The sequence below is a fragment of the Pangasianodon hypophthalmus genome, chromosome 17 (genome assembly GCF_027358585.1).
Source record: "Pangasianodon hypophthalmus isolate fPanHyp1 chromosome 17, fPanHyp1.pri, whole genome shotgun sequence".
NCBI classification, from domain to species: domain Eukaryota; kingdom Metazoa; phylum Chordata; class Actinopteri; order Siluriformes; family Pangasiidae; genus Pangasianodon; species Pangasianodon hypophthalmus.
In genome coordinates, this window is record NC_069726.1 from 24,305,712 (window position 1) to 24,326,010 (window position 20,299).

General features: G+C 39.8%; 2 protein-coding genes across 3 annotated transcripts in view; one reads left to right on the forward strand and one right to left on the reverse strand.

Moving 5' to 3' along the window:
• ptbp3 (polypyrimidine tract binding protein 3) overlaps window positions 1-6,895 on the reverse strand; it is a 66,197-nt gene extending 59,302 nt beyond the window's left edge. For both annotated transcript variants that reach the window (XM_053241102.1, XM_053241104.1), the window contains exon 1: window positions 6,672-6,895. The gene's annotated coding sequence lies outside the window, so the exon portion shown is untranslated. The remainder of the gene's footprint in view (window positions 1-6,671) is intronic.
• A 3,324-nt stretch (window positions 6,896-10,219) lies between these two features.
• On the forward strand, window positions 10,220-20,040 carry hsdl2 (hydroxysteroid dehydrogenase like 2). The gene is made up of 11 exons (XM_026942828.3): window positions 10,220-10,397; window positions 11,020-11,183; window positions 12,835-12,933; window positions 13,022-13,136; window positions 15,519-15,622; window positions 15,719-15,817; window positions 16,466-16,660; window positions 16,755-16,826; window positions 18,427-18,570; window positions 18,686-18,814; window positions 19,653-20,040. The coding sequence occupies exons 1-11, from the start codon at window positions 10,381-10,383 to the stop codon at window positions 19,766-19,768; spliced, it is 1,254 nt and encodes a 417-aa protein (XP_026798629.3). The 5' UTR covers window positions 10,220-10,380; the 3' UTR covers window positions 19,769-20,040.
• Window positions 20,041-20,299: the final 259 nt, after the last annotated feature.

A 20,299-nucleotide genomic window follows, 5' to 3' on the forward strand; every position in this document is an offset into this window, starting at 1 on the left:
AATGTATTAAACCATTCGTTCCTCCTTTTAAACTGTTTTTGTATCAACTTTTGTCTGAAAAGAATATTTTTATTCGCAGCAACCTCACACTTCACTGAAATTATTCTTCTCTGCTCCATTTACTTCTTTCCTGGTTTCTTGGAAACTCTGAGATGTTCAGATCTTTCTGAGTCCCTTCTCAACCCACATTATTAATTTTTTTTTTTCAGTTGTGTAATTATAAAGCACAGCCACCAAACCCACATCTGGGTGTTATTAGTGTAAACTGTGTTTTGCTGAAAATCATGAAGGGTTTGAAAATGATTACACTGACCCAAGTCTAATATTAATCACTCCTTAACCCTCACAGGTGACGAGTCTCTCTCTCGCTTCGCCTGCAATTTTATCTGATAAGAAAATGTAGTAGCTATATATATAAAATTCAAATGCTAATGAGTTAAACACAAATGAACTAACACACTAATCTGTGAAAATCAAATCAGTCGTGCAATTTACGCTCTCGACTTCGTTCTCAGATTAGATTAGCAAAGCGAGCTCCCTGTACTGGCTACATACGCTCACCAAAGACACCAGCGATCTCTGCTACTTCCTTCCAAGCTTTATTTTTCTTCCTAACATCTCTCTACACATTCAATAAGAGCCCGTATATGACAGGAGAAGATTAAACCACATTGAGGTTATATGTTTTTCTGCCATTTTTTGCAGGAACTAATTGCAGGTAGGAGCTAAAGTTGTGAGCGGGGAACTGAAGAATCGTCGGACCGCACGCGCCATAGGATCGGACTGAGGACTCAATCGAGACATTATTTGGATTCGTTGCTTTACAGCTTTAGAGAGTCTTCTCATATGTGCTTAGAATTGAGAACATCTCAGTTAAAATGACTCCGTAATTGCTGCTTCAGGTCATGAACATATGCAGAAAATGAACGCTCACCTGTTGCTTCATCACCTGCTAGTGTGAACTCGGGGTTAGAACTAAAATCACATGACAGAAGAGATCCATTTCTACACTGCCAAGCTTGAAAACAGATCCTTTAAGATGCTCTGCTCTAATAGCAGCCTGTAACACCAAAACCACTTCAGTGTATAACACACTGCTGCCAAACACACACACCACACACACACATACACACACACACACACACACAATTTAAGCGTGATTTCTCTAATTACTGTAATTTCTGTTCTGAGCTATTTTCCTTCCACTGTAGCCAAAACCTCGACTCAAGTCTCAACCAACACACGAGAAAGAAAAAAAACAAAGACACAAAATAGCATGCTAGAAATGAATTACCTGACATTAAGCGCAAGCTGATCCGTCATCGTTTGTCACACGCATGCAATGTGATGCAATACAGGGAGTAAAGCATTGGGTGGATCTGAAGCATCATTCTGAAACCTTTCCAGATTGTTCAACCTGTTTAATGAAATGACGCAATGCAATTAACAACGCTCCGAACAGGACGGATCGCTTCCGTTTCTACGCTTCATCTACAGCCGCAAGGCTCACGCACAGCACTCAAAACACACGGATTAGCTGCTTTTTCACTCTTCCTCCAGACAGGAAGTGAAGCTGTAACACTTGATGATGTCATTCAGAAAGAGGAAGTGTGAAAGTCCTAAGGTTCAGGACACTGAGCACTCAGATTAAGGGAATTCCTCTGGCAGTTCTCCGCCCTCAACTCCCCTGCTTTTATCCAACACCCATAATAAAGTATTCCCCAAAATAACCAATAACACATGGGTTTGTCCCTCAAAGTGCCTAAAAAAGCGATTGTGCCTCACAGGGAGAAGCTCGAGCCAGACCTCCCTCCAGGCATTATCAGGTTTCAGCCCTGGACAATGCTGTGTGTGAGCAGCCATTGCTAATTCATGCTAAGAACCCAAGCTGAAGCCCGACGCCACCGGACGCACTTTTAGACGATCTATATTGTAACGCAGAGTTCGCTCCAGAGGAGAGACACGGAAAACATTTCACAGAAAGGAGATCTGAGAGCGCTCACCTGTTCAGTAGGATATTAGCCAGTCACCTTGTTTGCTAGTTAAGGACATTGCTCATGAGGACAGGTTTGGCCAGTTTGCAGATGAGCGAGCAGGAGATCAGATCAGATCAGGTTCAGCTAAGCCACAAAACCCAGCAGTCATACCTCATGGCTGAGAGAGAGCTGGCAAACGCTCCACACAAACGGCCAACACCTCACAAACACACTCCACGCAAACGCTCCACACAAACACACTCCACGCAAACGCTCCACACAAACACACTCCACACAAACACTCCACACAAACACACTCCACACAACCCGGCAAACGCTCCACACAAACGGCCAACACCTCACAAACACACTCCACGCAAACGCTCCACACAAACACACTCCACGCAAACGCTCCACACAAACACACTCCACACAAACACTCCACACAAACACACTCCACACAACCCGGCAAACGCTCCACACAAACGGCCAACACCTCACAAACACACTCCACGCAAACGCTCCACACAAACACACTCCACACAAACACTCCACACAAACACACTCCACACAAACACTCCACACAAACCGGCAAACGCTCCACACAAACACACTCCACGCAAACGCTCCGCACAAACACACTCCACACAAACACTCCACACAAACCGGCAAACGCTCCACACAAACACACTCCACGCAAACGCTCCACACAAACACACTCCACGCAAACGCTCCGCACAAACACTCCACACAAACCGGCAAACACTCCACACAAACACACTCCACGCAAACGCTCCACACAAACACACTCCACACAACCCGGCAAACGCTCCACACAAACGGCCAACACCTCACAAACACACTCCACGCAAACGCTCCACACAAACACACTCCACACAAACACTCCACACAAACACACTCCACGCAAACGCTCCACACAAACACACTCCACGCAAACGCTCCACACAAACACACTCCACACAAACGCTCCACACAAACACACTCCACACAAACACTCCACACAAACCGGCAAACGCTCCACACAAACGGCCAACACCTCACAAACACACTCCACGCAAACGCTCCACACAAACACACTCCACACAAACGCTCCGCACAAACACACTCCACACAAACACTCCACACAAACCGGCAAACGCTCCACACAAACGGCCAACACCTCACAAACACACTCCACGCAAACGCTCCACACAAACCGGCAAACGCTCCACACAAACACACTCCACGCAAACGCTCCACACAAACACACTCCACGCAAACGCTCCACACAAACACACTCCACGCAAACGCTCCACACAAACACACTCCACGCAAACGCTCCACACAAACACACTCCACGCAAACGCTCCACACAAACACACTCCACGCAAACGCTCCACACAAACACACTCCACACAAACTGGCAAACGCTCCACACAAACACACTCCACACAAACACACTCCACACAAACACACTCCACACAAACACACTCCACACAAACACACTCCACACAAACACACTCCACACAAACACACTCCACACAAACCGGCAAACACTCCACAAAACCGAGCAAATGCTCCACACAAACGGCAAACACTCCATAAAAACACACTCCACACAAACCGGCAAACACTAAACAATAACACACTCCAGACAAACGGGCATTTTGAACATTTACATTTCAGACAGAAAAGACCTACAGCATTACCATACCTTTACAAACTGTTTAACAGAACTGAGGAAATGTAAGGGTTATCTGCTTTAACAGCGCACACACACACACACACACACAAACACACAGGGTTCAAAAGTTCTTCCTTTGTTGTAGTATTCTACACAGAACCTTCAAGGGCTCCCCACAGGGATAACTCTTAAAGATTAAAAATTTTATAAGAGGGTACGGCCATTAAGCCTTATATGATTACACGTCCCCTCTGTCCTCACCTGTAACACTTTCCACGCCCCCTCGGTCCTCACCTGTAACACTTTCCACGCCCCCTCGGTCCTCACCTGTAACACGTTCCACGTCCCCTCGGTCCTCACCTTTACCACTTTCCACGTCCCCTCGGTCCTCACCTTTACCACTTTCCACGTCCCCTCGGTCCTCACCTTTACCACTTTCCACGTCCCCTCGGTCCTCACCTTTACCACTTTCCACGTCCCCTCGGTCCTCACCTTTACCACTTTCCACGTCCCCTCAGACCACACCTTTACCACGTTCCACGTCCCCTCGGTCCTCACCTTTACCACGTTCCACACCCCCTCTGACCACACCTTTACCATGTTACACGCCCCCTCAGACCACACCTTTACCACGTTCCATGTCCCCTCTGTCTGCACCTTTACCACTTTCCACGCCCCCTCGGCCCGCACCTGTAACACTTTCCGTTATTGTCGGGGTTACAGTACTTATCTGAAGGCTTTTAAAATCACACTGTGTGTTTGGTAACTCCATGTGGGTGTGCACTCTTTTCTTCTTCTCTCCCTCTGCTCAGAGCACAATCAATTCTAAACAAAAAAAATACCACTAGACCAAATACGATTGGACCGCATCACTTCCATCAAACGTTCACACCCTTCCTCAATCCTCTATTCTAATTTACAGAAACAATCCTGTCTCTTCTGGCGTGACATGACATTTCCCTTTTCTGGCCTTGGATTAAATATTTTGACACTAAAATGAACCAAGTTAGATGTTCTACATTCTTTTAGCACTAAATAATCTGGTAGTGAAGATTATTCACTGTATAACAAAATTAGCTGTAGTTTGTGACATCTGCTGCCTGGGAGGAGAAATGAATAGCACAGACAATCCTTCTGTTAAAACTACGCATGCCACAATGCATCGTGGGTAGCCTTTTGCAGAAATATTGTAAAGTATACAGGTTTAGAAACGAGTTACAAACTTCACCTTTAAACTTAAGAGAAGGTTTGTCTGTGACTCGAATTATTAAATAAACGAACAATAAGTTAGAATTTACACCATGTGTATGGTTTCCTCCACAGTTTAGACACCCCTTTAACCCGGCTGTGTATTGGGTTCGAGCCCACACTGTTGCGTGGTGTGTTTACAGCCTAATACTGGCAAGAGAGGGTTTTTTTTTTTTTCTATCTGACCCTGGAAATCCCCGGGGAGCGAGAGCAAAGCACATAATCTAATGCTTTCAGTTCTCTCATTACACTCACATGCAGCCTGTGTGAATCTAACAGCCTACGTTCTGCGTACACTTGGGTGCTTCTAGCTCTCTAAAGGGTTCTTACAGGTTATGTGTAGAAAAGGTTCCATCAGAAAGCTAGAACCAAGCGTACTCGGGTCTAAATATTGAACAGGTATATGATATGATCTGACAGGACACCAATCCAAATATATATTATATATATAAATGTGTGTATAGTTTCTGTTTGTTGTTTTAATGCACCAGGGAAATGTTTTTAAAGCCTCTCCTAATGTTAGGACATTTGTATAAATCTAAAATATCTGTGCAAATCATCACCACAAGCATGATATAGACTGAGGCTACATTTTTTTATTATTTAAAAAGACAGAAAGAAAGAAAGAAAAATCCTCTGATCCCCTCTGGCTGATGCATGCAAAGGAAAGTTGGGCTTCATGCTCTAGTCATGAGCTTGTGTTATTTTTGTACGAAACACACACACACACACACACACACAAATAAATTAATTAATAAAGTAAAAATTAGCTATAAATATAAGAATATGGCGCGCGCCCCCGCCCACCACCACTGCCTGCACGCGCGTGCGCGCGCTCACGCGACTTCCCACGCACGCGCTTGTAAACAATCATCCATTCGCCTTTTTAAACAGAATGTAAAAGCAACATGGCGCCTGTAGAACCATCATCATCATCACCATCATCCTGCTCTTCATCAGCACACAGAATAGGAGGATGTTCATGCGTTAAATCCTACATGACTGTGGATTTGTTCTCGACAGAAACGCCCCTTTAATGGCTTTAAAATGGCAGCCTGCTTATTATTACCTTCACTCTGGGGAAAAAAACCCACAAGCTGAGTGTAAAAGCAACATGAACGCAGTCAATCCGTAAATCAGCTCAACTTTTACACGTCATGATGCTCGAGAAGAGTTTTACAGGGTATGGATTTGATTAGAGATTATATTCAGAGAGCAGCTCCACTTCCTCAAAGACAACTTTGCTGTTGTTACACCCAGAATCTCTCTCACACACACACACACACACACACACACACACACACACACTACAGAATGTTACAAAACACTTCCGCTTTAGTCTTTATTCCTCCTTCCGGAATCATGCAAACAGGGTTAAAATGTATTCCTGTGAAACCTCAAGTCAAAAAAACAAAAACAAAACAAAACAAAAGCAGCTCACAGATAACAAGCGCGTGCCATTTCCGCTCAGCACATTACTCTGAGTTTAATCTGATTTAATGCAATATTATATTATAATCCAATCCAACACAACACAACACAACACAACACAATACGGTGATATACACTATACTATACTGTAACATAATATAATGTAATATAATATAATATAATATAATAATATACAGATGCAAAACAAGGAGAAAGCACATCAAGGTCTGAGACTCATAAGGAAAGCGGAAAGAGAAGAAACCCAAACACAGCATAACAACACAACACTACACTACACAATATTACACAACACAACACAACACAACACATACCCATCCATTGCACAGCAGAGCAGCCTGAGCCGAGCAGAAACAGCAGTGTGGACATGAGGAGGAGGAGGAGGAGGATGAAGAGCTGCAGGATCAGAGCAGTGTGCTGTGTTCAGTCCACTCTCAGCACAAAGACAGCACTTCCTGCTCCTGACACTGAGAGCACAGCACACATAACACTGGCATGCTCACTCACTACAAAATGGCCTCCTCCTCTCCTCTCCTCTCCCAGCTGACACACCTTTTTTTTTTTTTTTTTTTTTTTTTTTTTTAAAGAATTGCTAAACGCATGCACGGCTGTTTGAGAGCTTTATAGATGATCAGAGATGAATAATGGACATTATAATGCACTGAGAATAAAAATAAAAAAATTAAAAAACAATAAGAGGTAATAGAGGGAGTGTGTGATGTGGGGATTAATGTTCTTGAAGAAGTGTGCGCGTGGGAACTACAGGACACACACACACACACACACATATTAATTATTAATTACTTTAATGAATCGAATGAATCATTTGAAGGAACCGATTCCACACGGAAAACGAGAAACAATATGTTAAAATGTAGAAGAGTGAAGTCGTTTGTCATTCTGTGATTCTGTGTGTGTGTGAGAGTGTGTGTGTGATTCTGTGTGTGAGTGTGTGAGAGTGTGTGTGATCTGATATTTGAACTGTTTCATGTTGCAGATGAGTTAAATGAAGCCCAGCTCACTGCTGCTGCTCTGTCACAGGACACTAAGCTGTTTTCTGCTCAGGCTTTAGGAAACATGTGGGAACTTGTTGCACCAGTTGGACTGGATTTACTGCAGTCCTGCACACACACACACACACACACACACACACACACACACACACACACACACACACACACCATGATTCGGCTACATTGTTTAATATTCCAATGACTTAGACTATTCATTTCAATCAAACGAAAAGTAAAAGTGTATAGTTCACTGTTTCGGTGCCAAATCTAATCTTTATATTAGGAACCGGAAAAGGGTTCAATGTTACAGAGCAATAACAGCAGAGTAACTACAGCGCCCTCTACCGACACCCTCACACACTGCCATCCGGTACAGCTCTACAGATAGACAGATAGATAGATAGATAGATAGATAGATAGATAGATAGATAGATATACAGACAGACAGATAGACAGGGATAGATAGATAGATAGATAGATAGATAGATAGACACACAGACAGCCAGACAGATAGATAGATAGATAGATAGATATACAGACAGACAGATAGATAGATAGATAGATAGATAGATAGACACACAGACAGCCATATAGATAGATAGATAGATAGATAGATAGATAGATAGATATACAGACAGACAGATAGACAGGGATAGATAGAGAGATAGATAGATAGATAGATAGATAGATAGACACACAGACAGATAGACAGGGATAGATAGATAGATAGATAGATAGATAGATAGACACACAGACAGCCATACAGATAGATAGATAGATAGACAGATAGATAGACAGACAGGCAGATAGATAGATAGATAGATAGATAGACAGACACACAGACAGCCATATAGATAGATAGATAGATAGATAGATATACAGACAGACAGATAGACAGATAGATAGATAGATAGATAGATAGATAGATGTGAATAATGTGCATTCTGTAGCTGCTGGAGTAAATATTTTTTTATACTAGCCTTTAGCTGTACACTGTGAGAGATTCTCCACTATTCATTTAGACACAACAAAATGGATAAACTCCAGAAACAGTGCACTATATAGTGTACAGGGTGTTTATCCTACACAGGGTCATGGGGTAACATGGAGCCTATCCCAGGGGACTCGGGGCACAAGGCAGGGGAACACTGTGGACGGGGTGCCGACCCATCACAGGGCACGATCACACACACACACACACACACACCACAGACAATTTAGAGAAGCCAGTTAGCCCATAACACATGTCTTTGGACTGGGGGAGGAAACCAGACTACGCAGAGGAAACCCCAGAGGCACGGGGAGAACATGTAAACTCCACACACACTCACACACACACACAGAGGGCAGAGACAGGAATCAATCCCCCAACCCCGGATGTGTGAGACAACAGTGCTAACCACTAAACCATCCTGTGTTAACTGCAAAAACACAACATGCATTAGACTCAGAGAAGCTCAACACACTGATAAAGAAGCCTAGCTCTGTGCTGGATAGTTCTGATTGTTGTGGTTGTGGAAAGGAGAACACTAAGCAGACTATCACCCATCCTGGACAATGTATCACATCCCCATCCTGCTCTACTGATCAAACATCAGCACGCCTTCAGTAAAAGACTGACTCAGCTCCACTGTAGCAAGGAACAGTACAGGAGCTTGTTCTTTCCAGCAGCGATCACTCTGTACTAGAATACATAACCGTGCCAGGACATTCCTAGAACAAGCTCGTTGGATATATGTTATAATTTTGCACCGGGTTGCATTCTGCTTACTGATGCGCCTCATCACATTATTGCACTTTACAGCTGTACAAACTGTGGACGCTCTGCTGAACTCAGCTACTTTGCTGCACATCTGTGGTTCCTGCTCTTTTGCACCATTCATTGCACTTATCTTTCATCTTTCCTGGGGTTAATACTCCAGTATTGCACTGACACTTTTTTTTTTTTTTACTGAATATGTTTAAGTTTAGGGAAGCACGGTGGTTTAGTGGTTAGCACTGTTGTCTCACACCTCCGGGGTTGGGAGTTTGATTCCTGCCTCCACCCTGTAGGCACAGAGTTTGCATGTTCTCCATGTGCTTTGGGGGTTTCCTCTGCATACTCCAGTTTCCTCCCTAGTCCAGAGACATGCACTGTAGGCTGATTTGCATCTCTAAATTGTCCGTAATGTGTGAATGGGTGTGGAATTGTGCCCTGTGATGGGTTGCCACCCCACCCAAGTCCCCTGGGAGATGCTTCCCACAACCCTGTGTAGGATAAATGGTACAGAAAAGAGAAAATGGATGAAAGTTTAAGTTTATTTTTATTATCCTTAACACTCGTGCTTGCACACGAGTGCAAGAATTCCAATTCAATTCAATTCAAATTTATTTATAAAGCACTTTAAAAACCACAGAGTGTACCAAAGTGCTGTACAATTACAAAAATATATACAATATCATATAAAGAAATAAATAAAAGGAAATTAAAAATACAAAAACAAAACAAACAAACAAACAAGCAAAAAACCCCAAACAAATAGACTACATCTGTTCCACACCTATCTATCTATCTATCTATCTATCTAATAAATAATATTGTTTGTATTAAATATAAATATATATTAAAGAAGGAGAAGAAGAAGAAGAAGCAGAAGAGGTTTGTCCAGCAGAGGGCGCTAGAGTTACAGCACTGAAAATATGTAAATATTGTTGGGTTTGAATCTCAACCATTTTATTTTATTTTCTGTGTATTAATATTTCTGAAATGTATTCTAATAAGACAAAAACTAAACGATGTAACAATCGAAGAGACTGTTTTTCCGTACTTCCGGGTTTTGTACCACCAGCGAAGAAGCTGCACCGGAAGTGAAGGCGCTGGTGAAGTGTGCTAAAGGGCAGCAGCAGCAGTGACAGTGAGCTGTGTGTGTGTGCGTGCGTGTGTGTGTGTGGAGTTAAAGAGAAGTTTACAGAGTTTCAGCACTAATTCTGATCAACTCTAAACTCTGAAAGCGGTGTGATTAAGTGCACAATGCTGCAGAACACAGGGTGAGTGATCAGTTTGATAACTGACTCCACTAACACACGGTTAAAGCTCATGTCTGCGCTGTAAACTGTTTATTTATTTGACTGAAATGTGTTGAAACACCTGCTGCAGGTGTTTCTGTTATAAAATGAAGGATGTATCTTATAAAAGCTGATCTTGTAGATGCTAAATTGTCATTGCGTTCAGAAATGATCAAACTTTCTCTTCAGTTTATTCACAAACTGATTAAATATAAATAGGATTTTATTGATAAATATACTGCAGGAAACATTTGTACCACGTGACCTTTGTTCTAAATTAGCCATGCATGCACAGGTGCAGTGAAATGTCTCTGACTTTTGTCCCACTTTTTTTATCACACACATGATAAAAAAAAAAAAAAAAAAGGTTGCTCCAGGGAACATTTTAAATTTACATTTGCAAATGTAAATGCATGACTTTTTATTTTCCACAATGTCACCTTGATCCTCTAAGAGAACCTTTTAGGTACTAGATTGAACCTAAGACTGTTCTAAGAGTGTAAATGTAAATCTGATTGAAAATAATGATTTGTAAGCTGTTGTGTGTTATTTCTTTCTTTCTAATTTTCAAGTTTCTGTCCCTCTGACCCATGCACTCTTCCAGAAAGCTGTCCGGTTGCACCCTGTTCATCACCGGAGCGAGTCGAGGCATCGGAAAAGCCATCGCTCTGAAAGCTGCCCGAGACGGTGCCAACGTGGTGATCGCAGCCAAGACCGCCGAGTCGCACCCCAAACTGCCCGGAACCATCTACACGGCCGCCGAGGAGAGTAAGAACCTTTTAATCCAAACAGCGTCTCAGTCACGGTGATGTGGCTGAATCTGCAATCCAGCAATTTTTAAAAATAAATAAATTCTTACTCACAGCACAGATTGTTTTTTTTTATTATTATTATTATTTCTATAACCTACACTACAATATCTGCTGGGTTAAAACACAATTTTCTTATTTTTATCCATCATGAAAAAGACCCAACTTAAAGTCTTGAGCTGTCAGAATGAATTTCACTCTTTTACTCCACTAGTCAATTGTTGTTGTTATTATTATTATTATTATTATTATTATTATTATTAAAAATAATGAACCAGTCAAGTTCTGAGACCAGCTCAGTGGGTGCCTAAACTTTTGCACATGCTTCATTTATGACTTTATATTGTTCAATTTGTTCAATTCAGCAAATAACTAATAAATGTTATTTATTTATTTATTCATTTGTTTATTTAATTATTTAATTATTTATTTATTTAATCTGCAGAATTATTTTATGGAAACGTGTTTTCACTTCATTTACAAAATAAATCATACATGATTTTCTTTCTCTTTTTTTTTTTTTTTTTTTTTTGGGTAGAGGTGCCGAAACTTTTGCACACATGTCCAAAGGCAAAATAGTCACACATAAATGTAAATTTTCATGCTCTGCTTTCAGTTGCATATTGTATGGTTTATCAGAATATTAAAATTTCCTAAATTTTGTGGTTCAGTGACTGAATGAAGGAACAGAGCCATGAACAAAAACACGTCATTTTTAAATCTGATTTAATTTCACATTATTTTCCCTTTAAATATATAAAATATATATTCTATAGATCATGTAGTGCACTGTGTAGGCTTTACAGTGCTACTGTGTCATGCAGTAAATAAATAAAAAGACATTTATAATCAAGGTTTATGATAAAAGTGTAACATGTTTTCATTTTAAATTATAATTTTTTTTTCAATTTATGTGATATGAACACACACACACACACACACACACACACACACACAGAGTAGCTACTGCTGAGGTTCACTCTGTCTGTAGCACCATAACATTACACACTCATTAATATTCAAATACACTCATTAATATTCATTCTAATGCTAATTCTAAATTATATTAACGAGCATCAGTAGTGTCCAAGTATCTCAATATTACTTTATATCAGATATCTTTATTATTTAATTTTTACACCTGGTGTGTTTTTCAAAACATAAATCGTAGTAATAATAATAATAATAATAATAATAATAATAATAACAATAATAATAATAATTGGTTACTAATGGTTGTTAGCATTTTGGAATAAATTATATAACTTTATAACTTATTTTGCAAATCTTTAAAAAAAACATTACCACTTTATTAGAGTTTCTTTTGAGTCTTTGGTGTTGATTGGCAATTCGTCTTTTAGAGCTGAACGATGTAACGATATAATATCAATATCATGATTTATTATTCGAATTATATCACAGTACACTTTTCTGAGATGTTACAGATATTTCTGCGTATTGTCACACACTCTTGTGATGTAAATCGCCTCTTGTGGAAAAGTATCGTGTAGAGTTTTTCTCGTGTATCGTATCGTATCGCCCAGCCCTAGTGTCTAACATTAAAGAGAATAAAGAACACATCAGTGATGTGTTTGTGTTTTATCTCTCAGTTGAAGCGGCAGGAGGAAAAGCTCTGCCGTGTATCGTGGACGTTCGTGATGAGAAGCAGGTGAGCGAGGCGGTGGAGAACGCCGTGCAGAAATTCGGAGGTGAGAGACGAACACAGGAGTCTAACTTGAGTCTGGGAAGAGAGGACATGTTCATTTTATTAATGTTCTGTCGTTGCCATGGCTACAGGGATCGACATCGTGGTGAACAACGCCAGCGCCATTAACCTGACGGGAACGCTGGACACGCCCATGAAGAAAGTGGACCTCATGCTGGGCATCAATCTGAGAGGAACGTATCTGACGTGAGTTTAAACTGAGTTACACTCCATTTTATTCATGTTATGTTATTACAATTTTTTGCATTTGTAAGTGTGTAACCTAAAAGACAAACTCCAGCAGGGTTTAAAGTTTTTCTTTTTAATAAGAAAAAATATTCCCTGTTAGAGAAATTTCAAAATGTCAAAATTTGAAAAAGATCCGTTTTGTTTATTATTAAGTGAAGCTATACATCTTGTGATTTCCTTAAAGCATTGGTGAAGCTGAAATTTAGAACAAGAAACAGAAAGCAAGATGTTAATTTATACAAAAAAATATGCTGTAGGCAAAAAAACGTCTGCCTGTCAGAGTGAAATTGATTCTTTTGATTCGTTTGCTATTGGGTTTGGTTTCACACTACACATGACTAAACAAACCAAAACACAAAAACACTGCAGTTGTAGGTGTGTTACTGTGGAATTTAATTTGTGCAAAAAGTATTGAATGTAACTTTTCAAGAAACGAACAAAAAATAAACAATGAGAAAGAAGAAAAACTCTCTGAAACTGAAAACAGTGAACTCAGGGACAAAAATGTGTCTTCAAATAAACCGTGTTCACTTTATTAACAGTTTTCTAAGCTTCTTTGTCAGAGGTTTTCGTTCACGCTCCGTGAGTTTACGTTCGCCATTCTGGCACAAACCTGTCGTGTGGGCGGGGCTTAACAGCAATTTATTCTCATTGGTTAGTGAGATTTGGATTGACAGATCCCTGAAGTAGAGACGCTCCTGAGAGCTCATCTCCAAAAAACAGTCGTGTGAGACTCTCCAAACCTCAAATATTAATTACAAACTAATACACTGACTAAATAAAGAAGTAAATAAGTAAATAATTTCCACTACAAAGTACAAACACTGTAATTGTACAGAGAACCGAATCCAGAACGCGCTCCGAAATTCACACCACTGAAGTCTCTACTTTCCAATCTCACTAACCAATGAGAGTAAATTGCGTTAAGCCCCACCCACACGACAGGTCTGTGCCAGAACGGCGAACGTAAACTTGCGGAATATAAACGAAAACCCTGAAAAGGAAGCTTAGAAAACTGTTAATAAAGACACTGTTTATTTGAAGACCATGTTACATTCTCAGCACTGAGTTCAGAGTTTCAGTTTCAGAGTTTTTCTTCTCTCATTGTATATTTTTGTTCGTTTCTTGAAAAGTTACGTTCAATACTTTTGGCACAAATTTAATTCCATAGTAGATAAAACGTCCCTTTCCAAAATACTGTGATGGAGAAAAAAAGCGTGTAGAAATCACAAAAAGAATCAATTTCACTCTGATTCAGTTCAGAATTGGCAAACGGACTAATATACATGAAAGCGCTACGAGGCATCTGGCTGTTGATTCATAACCAATTTTTTTGTAATAACTTTCTTATAACTTCATTTGCAATGTGTTTTTAATGAAATCAACTAAACTGACTGAGTGAATAAATTACTTCTGCAGAAATGTTTAAAAGTCAGTGGAAATTCTCAAGTTAAATTCAGTATTTTTTCTCTAAACCTGCTTCCTTGCTTCTGATGTTATATTGTTTTATTAAGCTTAATTTAATTTTATAAAGGACTCATTAATCTCCTCCTGAACTCTACAGTGTGCTGTTAAAATGTTTAAATTCTATTCTGTCTTGGCACCCTATATATATATATATTTTTTTTTTACTACAAACTTTTTTTTATAGATGTTTATTTTCTGACTTCTACATTATTGATTCAGTACAAAAACATTTTAGATTCCAAACATTAGTTTTCCAGCACAAAATGAAACGTTACAGAAAAATGCTTGAATGTCAGTAAAGAAAGCAGCAGATTCCATAAGAGACACTTTTCAGATAAAAACATAATGAAGGCTGCTGGGTTTCGCTGCAGAAATAAGAAGCGAGTCGACAGTCAAAGTCTCCAGAAGAACTGTGGCTGCTTCTGCAAGATGCTCAGTAACACTTCCAGCTCATTTCCTTATAAAACTGCACACACTGCACCTCAGATACTGCTTTATTTATTTAAAGTGAAGGATCGTCACATTAAATACTGACTTTGTTTCATTTATTACTGTTTACTGCTCTTTATAGGATTTTTTTAATGTAGAAACATTTAATTTCATTATTTTTGAAGGCATCTTTGCTCTACAGCATTTCTTTGCATGTAACTTTTGCACAGAACTGTATTTTTTTTTCTTTACACCCCTCGTTTCTTTGTTTAAAAATGGAAGTAAAATGTTCACGTTGCTGGTTTAAAGGCTTTAAAGTGTCCTTTTGTATAAAGTTTTTATCATTTATGTGCAAAAGAAACAGCTAAAAGACTGACCAGGACGTTGTTTTGAGTTGCGTTCAGCTGTTTGTTTGCTGAATTTCTGTTCTGTGAATCGTTTCAGGTCTAAACTGTGCATCCCGCATCTGCTAAAGAGTAAAAACCCTCACATCCTCAACCTCAGTCCTCCTCTCAACCTCAATCCCATCTGGTTTAAGAACCACACAGGTAAGAACCTCACCTGGAGAACCCATCTCTTCCTGTACTCGAAGCTTTAACTCGTACATACTGTAACTGTGTGTGTGTGTGTGTGTGTGTGTGTAGCTTACACCATGGCCAAATACGGCATGTCCATGTGTGTCCTCGGGATGGCTGAAGAATTCCGTGGATCCATCGCTGTTAATGCGCTATGGCCTCGTACAGGTGAGTTACTGTTGTCCTGGACAGGTGTGTTGTCCCGGGACAGATGAGGACAGGTGGGTAGATGTTGTCTAGGCCAGGTAAGTTATTCTTATCCAGGACAGGTTAGTTATCCTTGACCGGGACAAGTTAGTTGTCATTGTCCTGGACCAGTGAGACGATTATTTTCTGTCTGGGATAGTTGAGTGATGTCTAAGGACAGGTGAGTGGTCTTTGTCTCAGGACAGGTGAGTTGTCTTTGTCTCAAGACAGGTGAGTTATGTCTCAGGACAGGTGAATTGTCTTTGTCTCAGGACAGGTGAGTTGTCTTTGTCTCAAACAGGTGAATTGTCTTTGTCTCAGGACAGGTGAGTTGTCTTTGTCTCAAACAGGTGAATTGTCTTTGTCTCAGGACAGGTGAGTAGTCTTTGTCCCAGGTCAGGTGAGTTGTCTTTGTCTCAGGACAGATGAGTTGTCCTTGTCTCAGGACAGGTGAGTAGTCTTTGTCTCAGGACAGGTGAATTATGTCTCAGGACAGGTGAGTAGTCTTTGTCTCAGGACAGGTGAATTATGTCTCAGGACAGGTGAGTAGTCTTTGTCCCAGGACAGGTGAGTATGTGCTGCAGTGTGCTTTATAAATGCTGCATCATGACCGTGTTTTTGTGGCTAAAGCCATTCAGACGGCGGCGATGGAGATGCTCGGGGGGTCAGGAGTGGAGAAACAGTGCAGGAAGGTGGACATCGTGGCCGACGCTGCTTACGCCATCCTCAACAAACCCGTCAGCTACACGGGACACTTCGCCATAGACGAGGACATCCTCAGGAAGGAGGGCGTTAAAGACTTTGACGTGTATGCGGTGTATCCAGGTGGGCGTGGCACAGACGCCGCGACCTGTTTTAAAATCATTTTGTAAGAGGCTTGACATTGACATCGATTTTATTTATTTAAAATTTCACTCAGGTCATCCACTGCTTCCTGACTTCTTCCTGGATGAAGATCCCAAGACACTCAAGAAGCAGATGCAGGATCACGGTGTGTGTCCTTTAATTCTTTAATTTGTCCGGGGGATGCACTGAAACATTTTTGCCCAAAAACAGCAAATTCAGCTTTCGGTTAAAATTTATATTTTTATTTTAATGGTAATTATAAATTAGAAAGTGATTAAAATGCTGTTTGCTCTTTCAGCGAAAATGTCGGCCATTTCACGGTTTCTAAAAGACGCAGTAGATTAGCAAAAGGACTATTGAAAATGTTACATTTTATTTTTAGAGTCTCAGAGAAACTGCTCATTATTCCTCATCAGCACTGGCAGGTCTCGTCGTGTGTGGGCGGAGCTAGAAACAGTGCAGATCACTGATTGGTCAAACAATGATGACAGAACGTCTTGATAATCTCAAGTCTCTGGCTATTATTTAATATTATTATTTCATATTTTTTTATAATATAATTTATTATTATTTCTACTTAAACTGTGCCTTATTTAATTTTCCTTTTGCCTTTTCTTAACGTTTTTTTAAAATATTTTAATCTTTTAATCTCTAATTTTAAACTTTATATGAGAGCGCCTCGTACAAGAATTTCATTTTATAGTTGCCAGATGGCTCTCTGTTCACACGACAATAAATTTGATTCTGACTAGAGTGAGGTTCCTACCGGACTTAACGAGGCAGTGACATCACAATTTTATCAAATAATTTACCCACGGTCATGTTTCCTTTTACTGATACAGTATTTAAATCAAATTTACATGAAATGTCTAAAATTATTTGAGATTCAGCTCCTGATGTGTGATAAAAGTTGCACTCAAATTTTTCCCATTTTATTAAAAATTTAAATAAATAAAGTATTGGCACCCTTGTGTTTGGGCTGCACACAGCCGTTAAGAGACACACTGTTGGCTTGTTTCAGGATAAATCCACATATCTTTCTTTTGGTTTTCCCCCATTTTCTCCCCCAAATTGGTCTCCTGCTAATTCCCGCCCACACATTCAGTCATCCGCTATAACACAACGGCTCCCAACCGGAGAGAGCGAAGACGAGCACGTGTTTCCTCCGAGACAGCTGCCTATCGCCACACTCTGAGGAAAGTGCTGTCTGCTTCTGCAAGATGCTCAGTAACACTTCCAGCTCATTTCCTTATAAAACTGCACACACTGCACCTCAGATACTGTTTTTTTTTTTTTTTTTAAAGTGAAGGATCGTCACACCGAATATTGATTTTGTTTCATTTATTACTGTTTACTGCCCTTTATAGGATTTTTTTTAAATGTAGAAACATTTAATTTCATTATTTTTGAAGGCGTTTTTGCTCTACAGCATTTCTTTGCACAGAACTGTACATGAGCTCACAGACACCTGTGATTGGCTGGTGTCATTGTGATTGACAGGGGAGAGAGTATGCTCCTCCCACCCAGACAGCACGGCCAGTTTTGCTCTCTTGGATCTCGGCCATGGATGGAATATCCTGGAATTTGTAGATAAAATAATAACCTAGTGGTGTGTTTGTGCTTTTTTCCATTTAAAAGCCATGAGGACACAAACTTTTGCTCTCAGCTAGTAAGTTGTTGTTTTTTTCCTCCCTCCCTCTCTCTCTCTCTCTCTTTCTCTCTCTCTCTCTCTCTGTATATATCAGGTGCCACTCCTGCTTTCCAGGCAGAAAAAACGAGTGCAGAAGCCTCCTCCGGCCCCATCGCTGATACGTTTACTGTGATTAAAGGTGTGATCACCCCCGAGGTGGTCAAATCCACACAGGGGATCTACAGATTTGAGCTGTCTGGTGCGTGTCGCTTTTCAATCCAAACTAGTCACTCTGGATGACTAATCTAATCCTGTGTGCGTTACGACAGACGCAGAAAAGTGATCTGTTATTTGATCTGTTACTGTTATTTTAGGCGATCATGCTGGAGTTTGGTACATCGACATGAAGAATGGTGCAGGTGCAGCAGGAAATGGAGAACCTCCAGTTAAAGCAGATGTGGAGATGAGTTTGGACAGTGACGACTTCATCAAGATGTTCACAGGTGAGGGGCACAAAAAAAAACAAAACAAAAAAAAATATATATATATATTTCATGTCCCATCCAGATAAAATGCATATTGATTTAGTTAATATGTCTGATTATAAAAACAGAAACGGAATAAACTTACATTCATCTCATAAAGTAACTGTGCAGCTTTCTTAATAGTTAACCATTTTCCCAATCCAACAAAACATACATTCAGTATTTTTTATTACATACATTTAAAAACATTTCATGATAATGATGATAATCAGAAATTCAGAAAGTGATAATTAGTTCATGCACTAACTCTAATGAACGTAAAATTGGTGTTGAATATTGAGCCTAGATTAATATAAAATAATTAAAATAATAAAAATAAAATAATAAAAAGAATTCATCATTATCGAAATCTTAACATCAGGGATTTTTTGTGTTCATTTCGTGTCTTATTATGAGTTTATGATTGATTTCTCATCTGTATACAGTGTTTCATTTATTTTTAAATTTACCTAAAAAGTGTATAAAAAATAAAGGTGTGGATGAATGCATGAAATTAAACATTTTTTAATTACGGTAATTTGATTATGATATTATATAATATTATTGAAATATTATTTTCCACCCACATTAATCACATTAATAAGCAATTAATAAAATTCAAAAGAAATGCGTAATTAAATGTTATAATATGCTAATAATTCATTAATTGTTAAATATTAAATTAATTAGACGTATACATAAAACAGTCCCTTCACAGCCTCTAGCTAAGCTTATAGAGCCTGATGTGTGTAATTACACAGTAATAATAAAAATAATAAAAACAGTGTGTATGACGACGTGGTGTTTGTGTTCACAGGGAAGTTAAAGCCCACGATGGCCTTCATGTCCGGGAAGCTGAAGATTAAAGGTGACATGGCTCTGGCCATCAAAATGGAGAAGATGATGGCGCTGATGAACAAGTCCAAGCTGTAATCAGAAACGTTCTCCTGCGTTCAGTAAAGCTCGAGTCTGTAACAGTCCGATCTCAGTCACCGTGTCTGATGCGACTTCAGACACTTTCTTATTTTCATACAGATTCGTCCTGGTTTCCTTTTTTATAGATAATATAACACTATAGAAAAGAAACAGCTGAGTGCAAAAGTTTGCACACTCACACCGTTACTGTGTGTTCAGTTTCACAGGCGATCGTTCAGTTAGTGTGTTACCATATTAACTGTGGAAAAAATTAAAATAATATTTCTGAATGCGTCTCTGTGTGTGGTTGTTGGTTGTCGCTGTTGTTACATGAGACAAACTCAAATACATTAAATAGAAGTCAGAAGGGGTGTAAACTTTTGAGAATGTTAAGAAGGAGAGACTCTCTTTCTTACTCTCTGCCTATCTCTCTGTCTTTGTCAGTCTCTCTCTCTCTCTCTCTCTCTCTCTGTCCCACTCTCTCTTTGTTTCTCTCTGTTTCTCTCTCTGTCTCTCTCTCTCTCAAAGTCGAAAGGTTGCTTTATTGGC